The 23,365-nt window shown below is 38.7% G+C and overlaps 1 protein-coding gene across 1 annotated transcript in view; it reads right to left on the bottom strand.

The window, feature by feature from the left end:
- LOC150088783 (small lysine-rich protein 1) overlaps positions 1-23,365 on the bottom strand; it is a 45,668-nt gene that overhangs the window by 720 nt on the left and 21,583 nt on the right. Inside the window, exon 2 of the mRNA XM_090370893.1 lies at positions 3,549-3,598. Coding sequence (XP_090227019.1) covers positions 3,549-3,598 — 50 coding nt within the window. The remainder of the gene's footprint in view (positions 1-3,548; positions 3,599-23,365) is intronic.

Below are 23,365 nucleotides of genomic sequence, written 5' to 3'. Positions count from 1 at the left end.
ATCAGTTGTTTTACAGATATCTAATGATCACTTAAAAGAAATTCTTACAGAAGTAAAATTGCTTAAAAATTTTATCAACAGTTACATTGTGACATTTATTTATATTTAACTTTTTTTTTTCTTTTAAATTAGTCCTTATCCACTTCATTTTCAATTTCTTTCAGAGAGAGTAACATTAGCCAATCAAATGTCATGGGTACTCATACAACAGCAAGCAGTGAGTGAGTAAAAACAAAATAGATCATTTGTAAGAGTATTAATTTTTCTTCAAAGAACTAATAAATGCTGTGATAATGTTATTTTCCATTTCAGAAATAGTGTTTATATTATGGAGAATAAGTCAATAGTAATTATGTATATCATAAGACAGTCAAAATATAATCTTGTTTGACATTAGAATTAGATTTTAGAAAGGATTTGGACACAGTTGTACATGAATGTACATAAGTTAGTTGGAGAAGTATGGTATTGGAAATAGGATGTTAAAGTGGATAAAGGCATGGTTAAATGGTGGAAGATAACAGTGGTTATAAATGGAGAATACCCGTAGTGGACCACTGTTTGTTATGAGTCAGGTCCCTCAGGGCAAAGATGTTGAGAGAGCCAGCATAAGCAAAATCCTTCCTCTGGACAAGTCAATAACCTTCTACCTTGTAAATAACAGATGAGATCCACGTGCTGTACATGGAATCTGAGTTCACAAAAGTTGCCCCTTCTTCATTACCACTGCCTCAGTGTTCTGTGAGGGGGCCCTTGCAGTTTCAAATTTTCATTAACCTTCTGTTACTCACACCCTAAACAATAAAAATACACTAACTTGGCACCTGCAAGATAACTTTTTTGTTTTTAATTATAAAAATTTAATTTTTAGCTTTTTTATTAATTAAAAACAGTTATATTAATTATGATTTGCTAAACTGAATTGCAAAATATCAAACAAAAATAAATGAGAAAAATGAACACGGTAGACTCCTGATTAATCAGGGAGGTCAAAAAATTAATTTTCCAAGCTAATCTGCAAAATAAGCAAAAAACTGGGATTATGAACAATATGCATTTAATATTAAAAAAATTGTATTCATATGTTCTATTATGTATTGAAAATGGAAAGTAGAGAAGTTTGTTTCTTTGCATCACTGACCTTTTACGAATGGCAGAATGTAAGTTATACAACATCGTCTTATCAGCAAGAACATCTTGCTCTACATAGTCAAGCAGTGCCTCCATGTGAGACAAAGCAGTACTGTGCAAGATTTTATTTGTTAGAAATAGATTTTCTTCAGTATCCTCCAAGTCTTCATTTCTGTTTGGCACTTCTTCATTCATAATCCTACATACTACTTCGTTGTCACATAACGTTTCATGGCAGATTAAAATTTTACCTGAATTAAACCACTCAACAACTGCTCCTTCATCTAAAATTTCAAAACCTTCAGTTTGTCTTGAATCATATAATATGTCATTATTTGTCTCATTATTAAGAATTTTTCCATCTTTTGCAGGTACATGTAATATTTTCCGAAAAGATTTTTGTAATGTTGCACTTTGATTGACGTCCACAATATTCAAATTTCATAAATTGCATCCAATACTGTCATACGTTTCCAAAATAATAATAATAATATTCTTTATTAACATAAATTTTATACACTAGTGATTCCTTACACAGAAAGCCAGAGGAATCTTACAATTAGTTGTTTATACAAGTGATTTTGATTTATAAAAAAAAATAATAAATAAATAAATAAAATAATAATAATAACTAAATAATAATTAATAGATCAAAGCAAAGATAATAGTCAAAATGTAAAAATGAATGAAGTAGTAATTACAGTGAAAAAGGACTACAAGTTGAGCTGAACATGAAATTACATCGGCTAACTAAGATCGGCACTTACACATATGTCCTTTACAAACAGCAAGATGGGACAAGATGCCATCTCGATATGCCTTGTCTATCGTCCACAGGTCGATGTCGATGTTGAGCGAGTTGAGAGTGTCCAGAGTCACATTAGGGAAGTGTCTTTTGAAATTCTGTAACCGCTGGAGCCTTGAGCACAAGGAGGGTGTACTACGGAGATGTCTGCCTGGCAAACGCCAACCAACCGTGTTCCAGATGTTGATGTGATCCTGCTTAGCTGAGCACAGATGAAGGAATGACTTTATTTTTAGCACATGGGCTCTGTGGACTATGGGCGTATATTGCAGGTTGCAGCAGAGAGTAGATTTAGATGTTGTGTAGATCTGGTGCGACCACAAGTTGGCCCACTTCAGCACCCAGAATTCGAGGCCCCACAGTTTCTTGAGGCTGGTGGGTGGTGCCGCCAACCAAATTTCCACGGCATAGGAGAGTACACTACAGAAATAAGTTGCGAGGTACTTCTTGATTATTTTCTTATTGTGCGTTTTGCACAGATCAATTTTCATTCCCCAGAACGCTCTCAGGGCTTTGGAATACTGAGCTTGGATTTGTTTTTTATATGTGAGGTTGGCATCAAAGATTACTCCTAGGAATTTGACACTGTCTGTGGGAGTCAGGACATTTCCTGCCAATACCAGAAATGAATTACCTTTCCTGATTAACCCCTTGGTTCATCAGTTGTATTAATGCTGCCGCATTTGGTGGCAAATATTTTACAAAAATGTTCCCATCATATATTTTTTTAAAACATTTAAATTTAAAAATGAATTATTGTAAGTAGGTATTGTACTTGATTTTTGAAGACATTTAAATCAATTTTTTTTTTTTTTGCCTCTGGTTAATTCACCCCAGGATAATTGGGAGTCTACTGTAATAATAACACAGAATGTTTTTATCTATATCTTAGAATTTTCTAAAATTATGATAAAAACATCCTATATTATTATTATTATTATTCAAGGTCACTTATTCCCTGAAGTGAAACATACTCAAATGGCATCTACCAGATACCACATGAATGGTTGTGATTTTTAAGCTGTTCACATTTTGCTGATGAGATCAAAGCTCTACTCTACTGCTAGATTAGACAGCTCTCACTGGTATCTCACAGATGACATGTGAGTATGGAAATTGAGTACAAGAAACATAGATGCTATCGCTTATCTGGAATCTGCTAAATGCCAAACAAAAAAATTAATCTCTCTTAATTCATAGTAAGTCTAAATGAAAATATAAAATACTATATAATCTATATAATTTAGAGAATATTAAGAGAATAAATAGATAATTTAGAATAACATAATAATTTAGAGAATACTGATGGGGGAAAGTACATACGAGGATTAGATTTCATTTCCAAATTTAAAAAAAAATAACAGAACCACTTAAAAAGTGGCCTCTGTCAGACAGCATCTTAGCAGTGGAGGTTTAAAACAGAATAAAAACACTTTACATCTATAAGTTTTCACTGATAAATAAACTGAAATAAGGCACTATCTGCCTTTTTTTTTTTTTTTTTTTTTTTTTCAGATAGTCCTTACTCTTGTGAAATACCCCATTTAATATGTTTTCAATTGAATATAAATTATAACAAATTTTTTTAAGAAACTGCAGAAACAATTCTTACCCAGCTCCACCTTTCCCTTTTTTTCCCTTCTTTGCTTTGCTGCCTTTGCCCTAGAAAATAATTTAGTTATTGAAAGGGTTAAATATCATTAAAACTTTTTACTGATTAACAGAATAACTGTGTGTAAAAAACTTATGAAACTTTCAAAGAAGGATTCATAATTGAAAATATTTTGCCAAGCTTCAATAGTATCATATCAGAAAAACAGGCCAGCACACATTCACTAGTCACACCTAAACTCATTTTTTTTTTTTTTTTTTTTTTTTTTGTAGTTGTTGGTGCATCGGCTTCTGTGGCCATAATGCACCTCCCAAGGTTTTTGCAGTACTTTGATCCAAGCCCGAGGCGGGATTCGAATCCACGACTTTTGGGTTGCCAGGGAGGCACTTTACCCACCCGCTAGCCCGGTCGGCACATAAACTCACAGAATGAAATGCACACCACTATGCTAATACACTTTCTGCCTGTGATTTTTCTAATTTTCAAACTGTTATTTTAAATTTTTAATAATTTGATTTTACATTTAACATTGTGTAGGATGTGATATTTAATGTAACTAAAAATTTGAAATGTTTGTTTATATATAAAAAACGAAATATAAAAAAAATGTATATATTTTAAAGGTTAGCTGAAATTTAAACTATATTTGATAAAATATAGATGGAAAATAAATAAATAAATTTTGTTTTATACTCTGATACAGCATCAAAGTGGCTGTACCAGGTCTCTAGAACTATACTCTAACTGGTTATAGTTTTGTTGTAACTGTTTTTTTTTTTTTTTTGAAAGATTTTAGAAAGCTGCAATAAAAGCAATTGTTGGTAAGCTGGTTCAGAACAGTTCCTATACCCTCAAGAATAGCATTAGCAGAGGCATTTGATGCAAGAAAGCAAGCTTATGCAGCATCAGCCAAAAAAAAAAAAAAAAAACCACTTCACCCCTCTGTTCGTTCAAAATACCTGTCCAGCTGAGCCTTAAACTTATTTAGGCTATCAACTTCCACGACAAGGGATGGAAGTCTGTTCCACCAACCAACCACTCACTGGCTAAAGGCAAATTTCCACACGTCTATCCTACATCTGTCTTTCCTCAATTTGAATTTATGCCCTCTCAGGTGATTATTCTGAGCGAGAGGAAGAATCCCATCAGCATTGAGCATGCTCAAACCATTCAATGCTTTATACACCTCCATCAGATCACCTCGCTGGTGCCTAGTCTCCAGACACTGTAATTTGCAAAACTTAAGCCTTTCTTCGTAAGAGCACCCCTTTGTTCCATTCACTAATCTTGTTGCCCTTCTCTGTACTCGTTCCAGCAGCTCTACATCCTTCTTGAAATGAGGCCTCCAGACCTGTATACAGTACTCTAGGTGTGGCCTGACCATTGCCTTATACAAGGGAATAATCATCTCCTTATCCCTGCTGGAAAAATTCCTATATATCATTGACAATACACCATGAGCTACTCTTGCAGCCCGTCTGCACTGCTCAGAGAACTTCATATCTGCCTGCACAACCACCCCCAGGTCCCTTTCATTCTCTACCGCTGTCAGTGTAGTACCACAGAGTTGATACATTGCTCTGGGGTTGCTGTTTCCCATGTGTACTACTTTACATTTGTCAATGTTAAACTTCATTTGCCACCTCTCAGCCCATCTGCTCAACCTTTCCAGATCCTGTTGCAACAGCATAGTGTCAGTAGTGTCCTTGACAACCCTGCCTACCTTTGTATCGTCTGCAAACTTCGACATTAAGCTTGATATACCATCATCAATATCATTTATGAAAACAGAAACCAATAATGGACCGAACACTGAGTCCTGAGGGACTCCACTAATAACATTAGTCCACGACGAGCAGTGTCCATTGATTACCACTCTCTGTCTTCTCCCCCTCAGCCACCCCTTTATCCACAGCAGCAATTTGCCTCCAATGTCACACTGTTCCAATTTGTGCAGCAGTCTTCCATGTGCAACAGTATCAAAAGCCTTTCTAAGATCCAAGCATATAATATCAAAGTTATTCCCTGCATCCAGTTTCTTTGTGACTGCATCATAGTATCCAATCAAATTGGTCAGGCAAGACTTCCCCTTAACAAAACCATGCTGTGTCCGAGCTATAACTGAAGTCTAAATGATCCTGCAGTGCTTCTTTAACTAGTGCCTCCATTAATTTTCCTGGAACAGAAGTTAAACTCACAGGTCTATAATTGCTTGTGTCAGCCTTTGATCCTCCTTTGTGAATTGGGGTCACATTTGCACATCTCCAGTCTGTGGGTACTTCCCCTGAGTCCAAGGAAGCTCTCATAATTATGGCTAAGGGTTTGCTTACTTCCTCTGCTGCCTCCTTTAATATAACTGGATAGATCCCATCCACACCGGGTGCCTTTCTTGTGTTTATCTTCAACAATTTCTCCTCCACTTTACTCTCAGTTATTACAAGATTCTCTAGCTTACTGCTAGAGTTCAATACACCTCTGGTTTTCCCCTCGCTAAATAACTCCTCATGTGTGAATGCCGATGCAAAATATTCATTTAGTTTGTTAGCTACCTGAGCAGGATCCTCAACTGTTGACCCATCGATATCAAGTGGACTAATCTGATTCATCCCCTTCCTTCTAGAGTTTACATAAGTAAAGAACTCTTTGCATCCCTTGCCAAAGATTTCTCGTAATCTGCCTTCGCCTGCCTAACCTCCTTTGTAACTTGGTTACAGATCAACTTGTATCTATCATAGGCTTCTGTGTCATGTGTTAATTTGTATGTATCCCATGCATGTTTCTTCTCTGCCATATGCCTCATCAGTTCATCTGACATCCATTTAGGCCTAAACCTTGAACAATATTTCTTAGTTGGTATGTAAAGCCTAGTAGCTTCCAAGATAAGTTCTTTGAATGCTTCCCATTTTGAATTTGCTGTTGGTAACATCATCAGTTGGTCCCACTGTATAGAATTTAAATACTGTCTCAGTCCATCGTAGTCGCCTTTACGAAAGCAATAACCCTTCCCTTTACCCCTAATGGTAGTTACCTCTTTGAGTAAATCCCACTTCAGCACACTGTGATCATTGCCACCTAGTGGTTCATTTATCTGCAGATTCTTAATGCATGAAGAATCACTGCTGATAATCAAATCAAGAGTATTCCTCCCTCTAGTTGCCTCCCGAACATGCTGATGTAGAAAACAATCATCCAATAAATCCACAAAAGCCTTGCTAGTGTGTGAGTGACCAGCCCGCAAATTCCAGTCACTATCTGGGAAATTAAAATCTCCCATTATAAGACTCTCTGATTTACTGGCCCACTCTATTTCCCTGTACAGTTTCTTATTATACTCATCAGAGTCATTAGGCCTATAGCACACTCCTACTCTCAATTTTGATCTCCCAATGCTTATGTCACACCAAACTGACTCGACACTACACTGTCCAGCGATGTCCACTGCTTCACTTCCTTGGATTTTATGTATTTCTTAACTAATAGCATAACCCCTCCTCCCTTCCTATCCAGTCTATCCTTTCTGTAGACGTTGTACTCCCCAAATTGCATTTCTGCATCCCTTATATCTGTGTGACACCAAGTCTCTGATATCCCAACAATATCTGCCTTTGATGTTTTGAGCAATACCTAAAATTCATCAAATTTATTTACTAAACTCCTAGCAATGGTGTACACGCAAGTATACATGCACCTATTTCTATTCTTAGCGTACCGCAATGACTCCCAGCAGTCTCTGAAATATCCTGAATCTTGTTTTTCAGGCTTCTGCTCATTCTAATAGAAGCAGTGCAAGAATCTCTTTCACCTCTGCCAGTGGCTACTGTTAATCTATTCGTCTTTGTCTCCCCCCAAGCTAGCAGTTTTCCGACCCACCTAACACTGCCTCGATAGCATCAGCAAATATTCTTGCACCCTTTCTATTTAAGTGTATCCCATCCCTGTAGAAGCAAGTCACACCTAAACTCATTTTTTTTTTTTTTTTTTTTTTGTAGTTGTTGGTGCATCGGCTTCTGTGGCCATAATGCACCTCCCAAGGTTTTGCATTACTTTGATGGTTGTGTTTACTGTCCTTCTACACCAAGTGGAAAAGGTATGTGTTGAAATCCGTCAAGATGGAAGGAATTTTTATTAGCTTTTTCCATACTATTTTCCAAATAGTTAAGTTAGCCAGTCCTGGGTGAAGATTAACAGTTTTTCCATCTAGAAATTCAGGTTGTACATTCATCAAAACAGGCAAACTGCACAATACATGAAATTTATAGGATATCTCATAGCATTAGTTGTTTTGGTACAAAAAAGAAAAAAAAAGTTTATATATTTTTTTTAACATGATAAACAGAGTTAGGACCATCAAAATCATTACCACAATGTGTATGTGTGGGGGTCTGAAAGAAATCCTTCAGATTTCATATTGGGTCTCTCATAGTGGTTTTGATTTTGTATATTAATATATTTTTTATATATTTTTTTTGGATATTAACTATAGCAGTTTAATCTTAATTTAATTTTTCTGCCGTTTCTACTATGTATTCTCAGGAAGAGAATACATAGTAGAAACTACTGCAGCAATCAGTGTTAGAACCCTGTTTTTAACATTCATTTATGATACTGATGTAGGTATTTCAAGTTTGATGTCTAAGTCTGCTGATTAAAAAAAGGTGGGCACAGTAGTTAATGGCAGTAATCAGGGTATGCTACTTCAAGATCCAGATGCATTAAGCTGCTGTGCTGAAAAATGGCAACTGGGGTTTAACAGTGATAAATGCAAAGTACTGCATTTGTTCAGCACTAATCCACCAGAACACAACACCATTTGGACAGCACCAAACTCAAACTAGTGGAGTATGAAAAGTATTTAAGAATAATTTTACAGTCAGACATGAAAGGCTCTGAGCAAGACAAACTGGCTGCTGTGTTGATTCTGTTAGTGATATACAGAAATTTTGTCAACAGAGACAGAGGTAATTATCCCACTGTATAAGGCAATAGTTAAGCCCCAACTAGAATACTGATACAGATTGCAGAGGACAAGATTAACTGCGAACTCAAAAGGATATTCTTAACAAAATAGACTGTGGTTCTGTAAGTTGCAGTCTCTGAAAATCAGACATCTGATGGCTTCTTTACTCTTTTCTGATGACACATATATGGAGACATAAATTTAAACTGAAAAAGGATGGTATCAAAACAGATGAGAGGAAATTTGCAATCGGATAAAGGATAATTTATTGTTGGAATAAACTTACACCTAATGTTATGCAAGTGGGTAGTCTGAATAAATTAAGAAAGGTTTGGACAAATTATTGGAGGGAAGAGGCAAATGAAGTGATGAGAGAAAATTTGCATTTAGCTAAAGAATAATTGATTGCTGAAATAAATATCAACCTAGTGTTGTGGAAGTGGGTATGCTGAATACATTTAAGGAGCTTTTAGAAAAATTATTGGAGAGAATGGGCAAATTATGGTTTTTTTGTTTCTTTTTTTTTTTTGCCTGGTGCTGTATAAGTGTTGCTGCCTTCCATGTCACCAATATTAACACTGTGTTCTCAAGAAGAACTGTTAAGCATGCAAGAATAAGGAATTTTTTAATTTCTTTTAGAAGCAGATAAACAGATATGAATGCAGCTTAGGCAACTTTTAATTTTCATGGAAAGTAAAAAAAAAAATCTGTTTAGTCTTTTTCAATTCTCATTATGACATCAATTTAATTATTATTATCTCTTTCTTCTCCTTACGGGTTCCCCCTTTATGCAATGGATACCGGTACCTGGTGCATGTTTGTTGTTTGTTTGTTATTTGGATTTTAGGAGCATTAGCAACTAAGGCCATATTGCTCCGGGATATGCGGTGGTCATTCCCTGACCTTTCCGCATCCTCCGTATTTGGTGGTGACGGGCTCGAACCCCGGTCTAATCAAGAAGCATGTGCTACCCACTGCTGCTCCTTTCCATCTGGCTACGGAGGCGCCGACCTGGTGCATGGGATAGTTACTATTAGCATTAGTAGAGGCATATGATGCAAGTAAGTAAGCTTATACAGCATCAGACGGGAAAAAAAATTCCCATTTAACCCATCCATTTGCTCTAAACGTTTGTCCAATTTTTCCTTAATTTATTTAAGCTATCAACTTCCACAACGACAGATGGAAGTTTGTTCCAGCAATCAACCACCAGCTGACTAAAGGCAAATTTCTGTACATCTATACTACAACTGTCTTTCCTCAATTTGAATTTATGCCCCCTCAGGTTTGTAATCTGAGCAAGAGAAAGAATCCCATCAGCATTCAACCTGCTCACACCACTCAAGGCCTTATACACCTCAATCAGATCACCTTGCAGGTGCTTAGTCTCCAGATGCTGAAATTTGCAGAACTTAAGCCTTTCTTGGTAAGAGGACCTATTCATTCCCCTTGCCAATCTTGTTGCCCTTCTGTATACTCGTTTGGGCAACTCTACATCCTTCTTAAAATGAGGCCTCCCGACATGTAAGCAGTACTCAAGGTGTGGCCTGACCATTGCCTTAAACAAAGGGATAATCACCTCCTTTTCCCTACTAGCAAAATTCCTGTAAATCATTGACAAGACCCCATGACCTACTCTGGTAGCATGTCTCAGAAAACTTCATATCTGACTGCACAATTACCCCCAGGTCTTTTGCATTCTCTACCACCCCGAGTGTAGTACCACACAATTGGTACATTTCCCTGGGGTTACAACTACCCATACAGTACTTTAAATTTGTCAATGTTAAACTTCAGTTGCCACTTCTCAGCCCAACTTTTCCAGATCTTGTTGCAGTAGCATACTGTCATTAACAACCCTGCCAACCTTTGTATCATCTGCAAACTTTGACATTAAGCCTGATATACCTTTATCAATATCACTGATAAAATTACAAAACAACAATGGGCCCAACACCAAACCCTGTGGGATTCAACTAATAACATTAGTTGCTGTACAGCAGTGTCCATTTATTACCGCTCTCTGCCATCTCTTACTCAACCATCCCTTTATCCATTCTAGCAACTTGCCCTTAATGCCATACCACTCCAATTTGTACAGCAGTTTTCAACGTGCACCAGTATCAAAAGCTTTCCTGAAATCCAAGTACAGAATATGATATCAAAATTATTTTTTGCCTCTAGTTCCTTTGTGACCACATCATAGTATCCAATCAAACTGGTCAGACAAGGCTTCCCCTTAACAAACCCATGCTGTATCTGAATTATTATTGCAGCCTTGTTTAGATGATCCTGCAATGATTCTTTAACCAGTGCCTCCATTATTTTCCCCAGAACAGAAGTTAAAATAACAGGTCTGTAATTACTCATGTCACCGTTTGATCCCCCTATGTAAACTGGGGATACATTTGCATATCTCCAGTCCATGGGACCTCCCCCGAGTCCAAGGATGCTCTCATAATTATGGCTAAAGGTTTGCTTACTTCCTATGCCACCTCCTTTAATATAACTGGATAGATCCCATTCACTCCAGGTGCATTTCTTATGTTTAACTTCAACAATTTCTCCTCCACTTTGCTCTCAGTTATTACAAATATCATTTAGTTCCCTGTTAGTTTAATAAGCTTCTGTCCTCCACTTCCCTACAGAATTCCTCATGTGTGAATGTAGATGCAAAATACTTGTTCAGTTTGTCAGCTATCTCAGCAGGCTCATCAACAGTCAAACAATTGATATCATTTGATGAATTTGAGGTATTGCTCAAAACATCAAAGGCAGATATTGTTGGGATATCAGAGACGTGGTGTCACACACATATAAGGGATGCAGAAATGCAATTTGGGGAGTACAACTTCTACAGAAAGGATAGACAGGATAGGAAGGGGGGAGGGGTTATGCTATTAGTTAAGAAACACATAAAAACCAAGGAAGTGAAGCCAGTCGACATCGCTGGACAGTGCAGTGTTGAGTCAGTTTGGTGTGACATAAGCATTGGGAGATCAAAATTGAGAGTAGGAGTGTGCTATAGGCCTAATGACTCTGATGAATATAATAAGGAACTGTACAGGGAAATAGAGTGGGCCAGTAAATCAGAGAGTCTTATAATGGGAGATTTTAATTTCCCAGATATTGACTGGAATTTGTGGGCTGGTTACTCACACACTAGCAGGGCTTTTGTGGATTTATTGGATGATTGTTTTCTACATCAGCATGTTCGGGAGGCAACTAGAGGGAGTAATACTCTTGATTTGATTATCAGCAGTGATTCTTCATCCATTAAGAATCTGCAGATAAATGAACCACTAGGTGGCAGTGATCACAGTGTGCTGAAGTGGGATTTACTGAAAGAGGTAACTACCATTAGGGGTAAAGGGAAGGGTTATTGCTTCCGTAAAGGCGACTACGATGGACTGAGACAGTATTTAAATTCTATACAGTGGGACCAACTGATGATGTTACCAACAGCAAATTCAAAATGGGAAGCATTCAAAGAACTTATCTGTGAAGCTACTAGGCTTTACATACCAACTAAGAAATATTGTTCAAGGCTTGGGCCAAAATGGATGTCAGATGAACTAATGAGGCATATGGCAGAGAAGAAAAATGCATGGGATACTTACAAATTAACACATGACACAGAAGCCTATGATAGATACAAGTTGATATGCAACCAAGTTACAAAGGAGGTTAGGCAGGCGAAGGCAGATTACGAGAAATCCTTGGCAAGGGATGCAAAGAAAAACAGCAAAGAGTTCTTTACTTATGTAAACTCTAGAAGGAAGGGGATGAATCAGATTGGTCCACTTGATATTGATGGGTCAACTGTTGATGATCCTGCTCAGGTAGCTAACAAACTAAATGAATATTTTGCATCGACATTCACACATGAGGAGTTATTCAGCAAGGGGAATGCCAGAGGTGTATTCAACTCTAGCAGTAAGCTACAGAATCTTGAAATAACTGGGAGTAAAGTGGAGGAGAAACTGTTGAAGATAAACACAAGAAAGGCACCCGGGGTGGATGGGATCTATCCAGTTATATTAAAGGAGGCAGCAAAGGAAGTAAGCAAACCCTTAGCCATAATTATGAGAGCTTCCTTGGACTCAGGGGAGGTACCCATAGACTGGAAATGTGCAAATGTGACCCCAATTCACAAAGGAGGATCAAAGGCTGACACAAGTAATTATAGACCTGTGAGCTTAACTTCTGTTCCAGGAAAATTAATGGAGGCACTGGTTAAAGAGGGCACTGCAGGATCATTTAGACAAGACTTCAGTTATAGCTCAGACACAGCATGGTTTTGTTAAGGGGAAGTCTTGCCTGACCAACTTGATTGGATACTATGATGCAGTCACAAAAGAACTGGATGCAGGGAATAACTTTGATATTATATACTTGGATCTTAGAAAGGCTTTTGATACTGTTGCACATGGAAGACTGCTACACAAATTGGAGCAGTGTGACATTGGAGGCAAATTGCTGCTATGGATAAAGGGGTGGTTGAGGGGGAGAAGACAGAGAGTGGTAATCAATGGTCACTGCTCATCGTGGACTAATGTTATTAGTGGAGTCCCTCAGGGCTCAGTGTTGGGTCCATTATTGTTTTCTGTATTTATAAATGATATTGATGATGGTATATCAAGCTTAATGTCCAAGTTTGCAGATGATACAAAGGTTGGCAGGGTTGTCAAGGACACTACTGACACTATGCTGCTGCAACAGGATCTGGAAAGGTTGAGCAGATGGGCTGAGAGGTGGCAAATGAAGTTTAACATTGACAAATGTAAAGTACTACACATGGGAAAAAGCAACCCCAGAGCAACGTATCAACTCTGTGGTACTACACTGACAGTGGTAGAGAATGAAAGGGACTTGGGGGTGATTGTGCAGGCAGATATGAAGTTCTCTGAGCAGTGCAGACGGGCTGCAAGAGTAGCTCATGGAGTATTGTCAATGATATACAGGAATTTTTTCAGCAGGGATAAGGAGGTGATTATTCCATTGTATAAGGCAATGGTCAGGCCACACCTAGAGTACTGTATACAGGTCTGGAGGCCTCATTTCAAGAAGGATGTAGAGCTGCTGGAACGAGTACAGAGAAGGGCAACAAGATTAGTGAATGGAACAAAGGGGTGCTCTTACGAAGAAAGGCTTAAGTTTTGCAAATTACAGTGTCTGGAGACTAGGCACCAGCGAGGTGATCTGATAGAGGTGTATAAAGCCTTGAATGGTTTAAGCATGCTCAATGCTGATGGGATTCTTCCTCTAGCTCAGAAAAATCACCTGAGAGGGCATAAATTCAAATTGAGGAAAGACAGATGTAGGATAGACGTGCGGAAATTTGCCTTTAGCCAGCGGGTGGTTGGTTGGTGGAACAGACTGCCATCCCTTGTGGTGGAGTTTGATAGCCTAAATAAGTTTAAGGCTCAGCTGGACAGGTATTTTGAACGAACAGAGGGGTGAAGTGGAAGTGGTTTTTTTTTTTTTTTTTTTTTGGCTGATGCTGCATAAGCTTGCTTTCTTGCATCAAATGCCTCTACTAATGCTAATGCTAATGCTAATGCAAGTGGTCCAACCTGATTCATCCCCATCCTTCTAGAGTTAATGTAAGTAAAGAACTCTTTCCATCCTTTGCCAGATTTCTTATAATCTGCCTTCACTTGCCTAACCTCCTTTGTGATTTGATTACAAACTAGCTTATATCTACCACAAGCTTCTGTGTTGCCTGATAATTTATATGCACCCCATGCATTTTTCTTCTTTGCCACGAGTCTCATTAGTTCATGTGACATCCATTTAGGCCTAAACCTTGAACAGTATTTCTTAGTTGGTATGAAAAGACTAGTAGCTTCTAAGATTAATTCCTTGAATGCTTCCTATTTATGTCTGGTTAGTATTAATAGTTGAGGAACTCTCTGACTATCCTACAAGTGTTCAAGATCAAAGCTTTCTGGAGTTCCTTGTAGGAATTATTTAGGAGGCCTATTGCTGGTAGGTTCTTTGGCACTGTGCCACTAGTAGACATGATGATTGGGATCTTCATTATTAGTATTATTGTTATTAATATCATTATGTACCAAATTATGGATTCCAATTATTTTTTCAAAACTGTCTGAACCAAGTTTCTCAACTTATATTAAATGTAAATAGTACTTGCATTATTCATATATCAATATGTCAAAATTACATTAGATTTCAGTGTGTTCTGTATGCATTCAGGGTCAGAGATTACCATTCCTGTCATGCACAATGTGGAAAAGTTAGGGCATGATGTAAGCATATATTCATATTTTACTTATTCATTTTGTCTAATAAACTTTGCAATAGGGGCACAAGTATATATCTAGCAACTTTGCTGAATAAATTGGGTAAAGATTTTAAGACAGAAATAGAGAGCTCCTTCCTTCAAGAGTCAACAGTTAAAAGTATGCAAACAAAAAATATAAAGCTTGTACAGAGATTTTCCAGGGGTAGTCATATACATTATATATACTGTAGAATAGTTTAGGGCTAAAGCCTCAGATTACATAGGGAGTTTAACTGACATACAAGTTAGTGCAATTGCATCATTTCTGTATGTAGCCAACAACTTAAGTAGTTATAAACTGGCATCAAACTGGTATATCTCATATTGTGAATATCTTCATTATTTGCCATGATATTTCACTACCTCGAATAAGTAATACTTCAACATAGGAGAAGACTATTGTTACTTATTCTGAGCAGATACCATCACCCATATGGCACCGTTTCGGAGCTGGAATAGACTGGCATATACTTAATGATGCCAGTTTATAAGTAGTTGGCTACATACAGAAATTATGCAATTGCACTAATTGGACATCATATAATATATACATAAAATGCAGTATGTGGCCTATGAAATTTTGTGCTGCAATAAGCAAATAGTTCGAGCTGCCTTTAACGAAATATTTTATTAAACTGGTAAAACCTCCACTCCCATGGATACATATTCAAATCCATATAGTTTGCTCTGAATTATTTGGCTATCAGAAGAATGACAGTCCCAAGCACTGCAAAAGGAACACTGTATGCCTCTATACATTCAAGAGTTTAGAAGGGTATATGGCTACAAACAAAACAGAACAAAACATTAAAAAAAGTGCCTGAAAATTTTGAAGCATTTCACGTATTGTTTTTTTTTTTTTATTTGTCGTTTTCATAATGCCAATCACTCCTTGGCACTATAAAAAAAGGGGAAAAAACCAAAAAACTTGGCCATCAATAAATTCTACTTTTGCCTCTCTCAGGGTAACTCAATTTTTTTTTCGGCTGGTGCAGCATAAGCCTCAGGCTTCCTTGCACCATATGGCTAATAATAATAATAAATATAACCCTGCTCATGTGCTCGCTGTACATACGTTTCTTGTGTAATAACTTCATTACAGAAGTGGGTCATCAAGATAGGCCTTCTGAATGTGTGATGGAATAGAAGAAATTACATTTCTCTTTTCAAAATTCCGGAAACAGTGTAAAGCGATATGATAAATCTTTATCTTCGATATAAGGCTATCAGATTGGAAATCATACACGCAGCACTACTTACCAGTGATTTAGGAGGCGCGTGCCTCTAGCTTTAACTGATTGAATAAGATCATTAATTTATAAGATGATTCCAGGAGAAAACTGCGCTTATGTCCAGAAAAAAACATGAAAACTTCGGGGAGCTTTTTCTCTCTCCCTTTCTTGTGAATTCAGCTACAGTATAATATCGTTTGCTATATACTTACCATTTTTCCTTGAGGTAATTGGCCGGCTCAGACAGTTTTCGGAAATAAACGCACTTCAAATGTAATTTTGATAATTGATGCTTTCTGAGCAATCCTACACAAAAGGGAAGGAACAAAAATGTACCCTCCCTGATCTGATAGGAAGCAACAGATAGTCAATGTATAGCGAGAGGGTATCAGTAAAATAAAACCAAACCGACAACTGTGTGTAAGGTACGTTGCCTAGCAACCCACCTAGGAAACAAATGCGCCGCCAACAACGAAAAGAAATGGCGAAAATGATGAGCCATACTCATTTTAATCGTTAGGATTGCATTTATTGATAAATAAATAAGCAATTTCGATCTTAAAGTATAGTTCATGTAAGGTAAAAAAAGTAACAACAAAAAAGAAGAGTTCATACGTCTGGAAATACCCTTTCAAGTAAGCCAGTGCTCGAATTGAAAACAATAAACGGATAGAAAATATTTGACTACAAGAAAATAGTAAATATGTTTTATAGTAAAAATCCAGATCATGCTGTTTTTGTTGTGGTCTCTAATTGCAAGTATTCTTGTGGATATACCTGTTTGCTGAAATTTTTTTTTTTTTTTTTGGCTGATGCTGTATAAACTTGCTTTCTTGCATCATTTGCTACTATTAATACCAATGCTAAGTCTCAGTTTCCTGACAACCGGATACTTCATTGATTTTAAACTCATGCAACCCTCGTCAGCTATCGATTGACTCGGCTATGGTGTATAAAAAAGCCCAAACAAAATTTCCCACGTCTAGAAAGGATATACTCCCTAGTTAACACAAAAAACAAACACATACACTGAGTGATCACAGAATTATAACCACCCTTATGAAAAGTGAATACAACCCGTTGACCACGTGAAGTACGAGAGTGCGGAGTTAGTCAACCTACGTAGCATAGATAATGTGTCAGTGATTCAGTAGGTAGTAAAATTCCCAGCGTGATGGGTAAAAGGAAGAATTTTTTGGACTTTGATAAAGGACAGATTGTGAGAGCTCGATGAGCTGGTGCCTCGATTTCTCAAACGGCTGAACTGGTGGGGTGTTCGAGAGCCACTCTAGTTAAAGTGTACCAGGACTGGCGTCAAAATGGTCAAACAACGACCAGACGGCAAAACTGCAATGGCAGCGAAAGGTTGAAGTTAGAGATGTCTGCCAGGGGCAAAAGTTGATGACGCTGTAGAGCAGATATCATCTTTTAAGGGCACAAAATGTGATATTGTTGTATACGTTGGAACTAATGACATTAAGAGTAAGAGATCTGCAGATTTACTCAAACAAGTACAGGTCAATTTTGAAAAAAAAGTTGCGAGTTAGGGCTGAATGTAAAAGTGTCTGCAATTCTGCACGGACACAATAGAAGGTAGTATATGATGAGAGCCTTGTCGATCAGTTCGGCCCTGGAGAGATTGTGCAAGCCTCAAGGGGTAGAATTTTTTTTTAGCCTGGTCTGTGCTTGTTGACAGGACGGACTGCTTCCACACTTAAATATAAAGGATGCAAAAATATTTGCTGATGCTATCGAGGTAGTGTTAGGTGGGTTGGAAAATTGCTAGCTTCGGGGGGGGGGGATACACAGACTAAAAGGTTAACAGTGGCTGCAGGCAGAGGCAAAAGTGATTCTTGCACAGCTTCTATTAGAATGAGCAGCAGCCTGCGAAGCATGGCAATGGAGTTTTCCAGGACTGCTGAGAGTCATCGTGGAACAAATAAATACATGGGCTCTGTTAGGGTAACTAAGAGTAGAAACAGGTGCATATACACCGATGCTAGGAAAATAGTTAATAAATTTGATGAGCTCGAGGTGCTAGCCAAGACATCAAAGGCAGATATTGTTGGGATATCAGAGACGTGGTGTCACACAGACATAAGCAGTGCAGAATTGGAATTTGGGAGTACAATGTGTACAGAAAGGATAGACAAGACAGGAAGGGAGGAGAGGTTATGCTGTTAGTTAAGAAACATAAAATCTAAGGAAATGCATCCAATTGATGTTGGTGGACAATGCAATGTTGAGTCTGTTTGGTGTGACATAAGCAATGGGAAAGTAAAAATGAGAGTAGGTGGGTGTTATAGGCCTGATGAATCTGATTAGCATAATGAGCAATTGTGCAAAGAAATAGAACGGGTCAGCAAATCAGAATGTCTTGTAATGGGCGATTTTAACTTTCCAGATATCGACTGGAACTTGTGGATTGGTCACTCGCACATTAGCAAGACTTTTGTGGATTTATTGGATGACTGTTTTCTACAGCAGCATGTACGAGTGGCAACCAGAGGGAGTAATACTCTTCATTTGATTATCAGCAGTGATTATTCATGCATTAAGAATTTGCAGATAAAGGAACCACTGGGTGGCAGTGATCACAATGTATTGATGTGGGAATTACTTAAAGATGTAACTACCATCAAGACTAAAGGGAAGGGCTATTGCTTTCGTAAAGGTTACTACAGGGGTCTCAGACAGTTTTTAATTTTTTTACAGTGGTATCAACTGATGATGTTACCAACGTTGAATTCTAAATTGGAAGACTTCAGGTACTTAATTTTGGAGGCTACTAGGCTTTTTATTCCAACTAAGAAATACCGTTCAAGGTTTAGGCCTAAATGGATGTCAGATGAACTAATGAGACTCACGGCAGAGAACAAAAATGGATGAGATGCATATAAAGTATCAGCTGACACAGAAGCCTATGTTAGATATAACTTAGTCTGTATTCAAGTAAAAAAGAAGGAGGTTAAGCAGGCGAAGGCAGATTACGAGAAATCCTTGGCAAAGGATGCAAAGAGAAAGAGCAAAGAGTTCTTTACTTATGTAAACTCTAGAAGGAAAGGGATGAATCAGATTGGACGACTTAACATAGATGGGTTGACTACTGATGATCATGCTCAGGTTCCTGATAAACTGAATGAGTATTTTGCATCTACATTCACACATGAGGAGTTATTCAATGAGGGGAGTGCCAGAAGTTAATCAAATCTAACAGGGAGATAAGTGACTTTTTAATAACCGACAGCAAAGTGAAGGAGAAATTGTTGAAGTTAAACATAAAAAAGGCACCTGGGGTGGATGGGATATAGCCAGTCATATTAAAGAGGGGTAGCAAAGGAAGTAAGCAAACCCTCAGCCATAATTATGAGAGATTCCTTGGACTCAGGGGAGGTCTTCATGGACTGGAAGTGTGCAAATGTATCACCAATTGACATAGGGGGTTCAAAAGGTGACATAAGTAAATACAGACCTGTTAGTTTAACTTGTGTTCTGAGGAAAATAATGGAATCACTGGTTAAAGAAGCATTGCAAGATCATCTAGACAAGACTGCAGTAATAGTTAAGACACAGCATGTGTTTGTTAAAGGGAGGTCTTGTCTGACCAATTTGATTGGATACTATGATGTGGTCACAAAAGGACTGAATGACAAAAATAATTTTGATAGCATATACTTGGATTTCGGGAAAGCTTTTGATACTGTTGCACATGGAAGACTGCTGTACAAATTGGAGAGATATGGCATTAAGGGTAAGTTGCTACAATGGATAAAGGGATGGTTGAGTGTGAGATGACAGAGAGCGGTAATCAATGGACACTGCTCTTCGTGGACAAATGTTATTAGTGGGGTTCCCCAAGGTTCGGTGTTGGGTCCATTGTTGTTTTGTATATTTATCAATGATATTGATGAAGGTATATCAGGTTTAATGTCCAAGTTTGCAGATGATACAAAGGTTGGCATGGTTCTTAACGACAGTAAAGACAGTATGCTACTTCAACTGGATCTAGATAAGTTGGGCCAATGGGCTGAGAAGTGGCAACTGAAATTTAACATTGACAAATGCAAAGTACTGCATATGGGTAGCAAAAACCGAAGAGAAATGTACCAACTGTGTGGTACATTACAGGGAAGTGGAAAGTGAAAAAGACCTAGGGGTAATTATGCAGTCGAATATGAAGTTCGCTGAGCAGTGCAGAAGGGCGGCCAGGGCAGGTCATGGAGTCTTGTCAATGATATATGGGAATTTCGCTAGCAGGGAGAGGGAGGTGATAATACCGTTATACAAGGCAATGGTCAGGCCACACCTAGATTACTGTGTACAGGTCTGGAGGCCTCATTTTTGGAAGGATGTAGAGTTGCTAGAACGAGTACAAAGAAGGGCAACAAGATTGCTGAGGGGAACAAAGGGGTGTTCTTACCAAGAAAGGCTGAAGTTCTGCAAAATGCAGCGCCTGGAGCGTAGGCACCTGAGAGGTGATCTGATTGAGGTGTACAAGGCCTTGAATGGGTTGAGCAAGCTGAATGCTGGTGGGATTCTTCCTCTTGCTTAAATTAAGAACCTGCGGGGGCACAGATTCAAATTGAGGAAAGACATTTGTAGAATAGATGTGCGGAAACTTGTCTTTAGTCAGCGGGTAGTTGATTCGTGGAACAGACTTCCATCTTTTGTTGTGGAAGTTAGGCTGAGATGGAGAGGCATTTGGAAGGAATGGAGGGGTGAAATAGGAGGTTTTTTTTTCGGCTGATGCTACATAAGGTTGCTTTCTTGCATCGTATGCCTCTACTAATGCTAGTGAGCTCCGGGTCCGACGACTCGTACAGGCGAACAGGTGCAGCACTGTTGAAGAGTTGATTACCCAATACAACATGGGCCAACCAGGAACAATATCTGCCATGACCATCCGTCGCACGTATGGGCTATACCAGCAGACCACCCCTACGGCATATTCTCCTAACCAAGGTTCGTCGGTGTAAAAGACTCGCCTGGTGCAAAGAGCATGCAAGTTGGACGTTAGAAGACTGGAAGAAGGTGTGCTAGTCGGATGAGTCACGTTATTTACTCCTCACCGTCGATGGTCGTGTACGGATTTGGCGTCAACAACATGAGGGACTTCATCCATCATGAATGGTATCTAAAGTGCAGGCCGGTGGAGGCGGTTGTATGGTGTGGGGCATGTTTCACTGTCAGGAACTTGTACCCCTGGTGCATGTGGAACAACGCATCATTTCGTGGCAAAATTTCATGAATATCGATAAAAAAAAAGCATGCACATTCCTAGCAGTAACGCTGTACAGGGAGAACTTAACGAATTTCTGTATACAGGGTGTTTCAGTTAAACGTTTCAGAACTTCTAAGAGGGGTAGGGTACATCCTGACAACTCGAAATCAAATAGCAATGTGGGATCGGAAATGCTTTCCTGAAGCGGTGTTGTACACAGAAGCACCATAAAGAAAAGAGACCGTAAGTGAGAAATCGTTTTAATAATACATGAAAAGAAGCAAAAGGTACATGGATTAAAGTAAGTGTTCGAAGTTTCTTCCACGGGCTACAATGCACGCCTCACATCTCCGACGCATGGACATCCGAACATTCTGGAATACTCCAGGCGAATTTCGAATTTCTTCGGCAGCTACTGCGATTCTTGCAACCAGCTCCTCAGCATTGTCAACAGGGGTGTCATAAACTAGCGATTTCATATGACCCCAGAAATAAAAATCAAGACATGATAGGTCGGGTGACCGAGCAGGCCAACGCACGGGACCACCACGTCCGATCCACTGTTGACCAAATGTGACATCCAGGTAGTTACGAACATCTCCGCTATAATGGGCAGGGGCTCCATCGTGTTGGAACCACATTGTCTGTTGCGTCGATGCAGAAATCTGTTCATCTCTCAAAAGTTGTGGCAATACTTGCTGCAGAAAGATCAAGTAGATAGGTCCGGTTAGACGACACGGTAACAGGTAAGGTCCGATGAGGTGATCTCCCATAATACCGGCCCATACATTGACCGAAAATCGATTCTGTGCTGCACGACGTCGCACGACGACTTCTGTGTACAATACCGCTTCAGGAAAGCATTTCCGACCCCACATTGCTATATGATTTCGAGTTGTCAGGATGTACCCTACCCGTCTTAGAAGTTCTGAAACGTTTAACTGAAACACCCTGTATAGCCAATAATTTTCTATACAAAAGTATTCGGATTCCCTCCCATTGTAGCAAACGAATCGAAAAATTTGTATGCAAGCAGAACCAGGTTAAAAATTATGCAGAGAGGAGAGGAGAGATATTGAAAACAGCGGAATGAGTGGCTCAATGCACTTATGGTATTTCAAAGATGTTTAGTTATAGTTTGTTATATGTCTTCTGTCGCTGAACACAACAGCCAGACATTTGAACATTACTAACAAACGACGGGCATCATTTACAGGTGTGGCTAATTCACCGTTCATGATCAATGGAACAGCGGATATAAGTTTTAGGAAAGAATAAGTTGAGTTATTTAGTCTTCAGATCAGATGTGTGGTAGCACAGTGGTTGTAATTACCGTCCACCCTCACACTAGTTGTAAAAGGCCGGCTTCGAACTCCGTCAATCATGCGAGAAACTTTTATCGGCTTTGATCATTACGTGACGGAGTTAATCGGTCTCAGGGGTAGAAGGCAACATCTCCACAAGCCTGAAAATACGGGTTTTTGTTTAGCAAAACAGGTAAATCGACCAGAGAATACACCCAATTTACAGACGTACTATATCAGGTAGATGATTATGACAGATGAGAGCATTCTAGTTTGATCTTAATATGGGAAAGAGAAAGGGTCTTCACATCCGATGATACAAGAATGTGGGTTTGGAGAATCGCCCAGTGTATTGTGTCCCCAGTAGAATTCGGAAGGTGCAGACGATGAACTGCGTCTTGTGGTTTAAACTTGCATTCTTCGTTGTACGTTAAAAACAATCAATGTCGAGAAGTGCACTGATATCTTCGACAATCTCTGGTGCACACCCCGGCAGTTGTTCTATGGAAACGGAGTCTTTGTGTTCCAGTTCAACATTTCTCCATCCAAGCAGTGCAGAAATGTGGTTTCAGATAAACAAATCCGACAATTTGCTTTGCCAACTCAAAATCCGGACCTGATTCCATTCAAATACCTTTGGAATGGTTTGTTGGTTGTGGTGGGGTTTTAGTAGCAATAGCGACTATAGCTATATTGCTCCGTATATAATGTTTCCGGGATAAAAAAATATTCTACCATCTCATGAGACGGACTAACACAGCCACATTGCGAAGGTCATTAAAGAGACTGGAACTCA

This window comes from Mastigoproctus giganteus, chromosome 3 (assembly GCF_048544385.1).
Source record: "Mastigoproctus giganteus isolate SK-2022 chromosome 3, ASM4854438v1, whole genome shotgun sequence".
Taxonomy (NCBI): domain Eukaryota; kingdom Metazoa; phylum Arthropoda; class Arachnida; order Uropygi; family Thelyphonidae; genus Mastigoproctus; species Mastigoproctus giganteus.
This window is presented reverse-complemented; position numbering and strand designations above follow the sequence as displayed.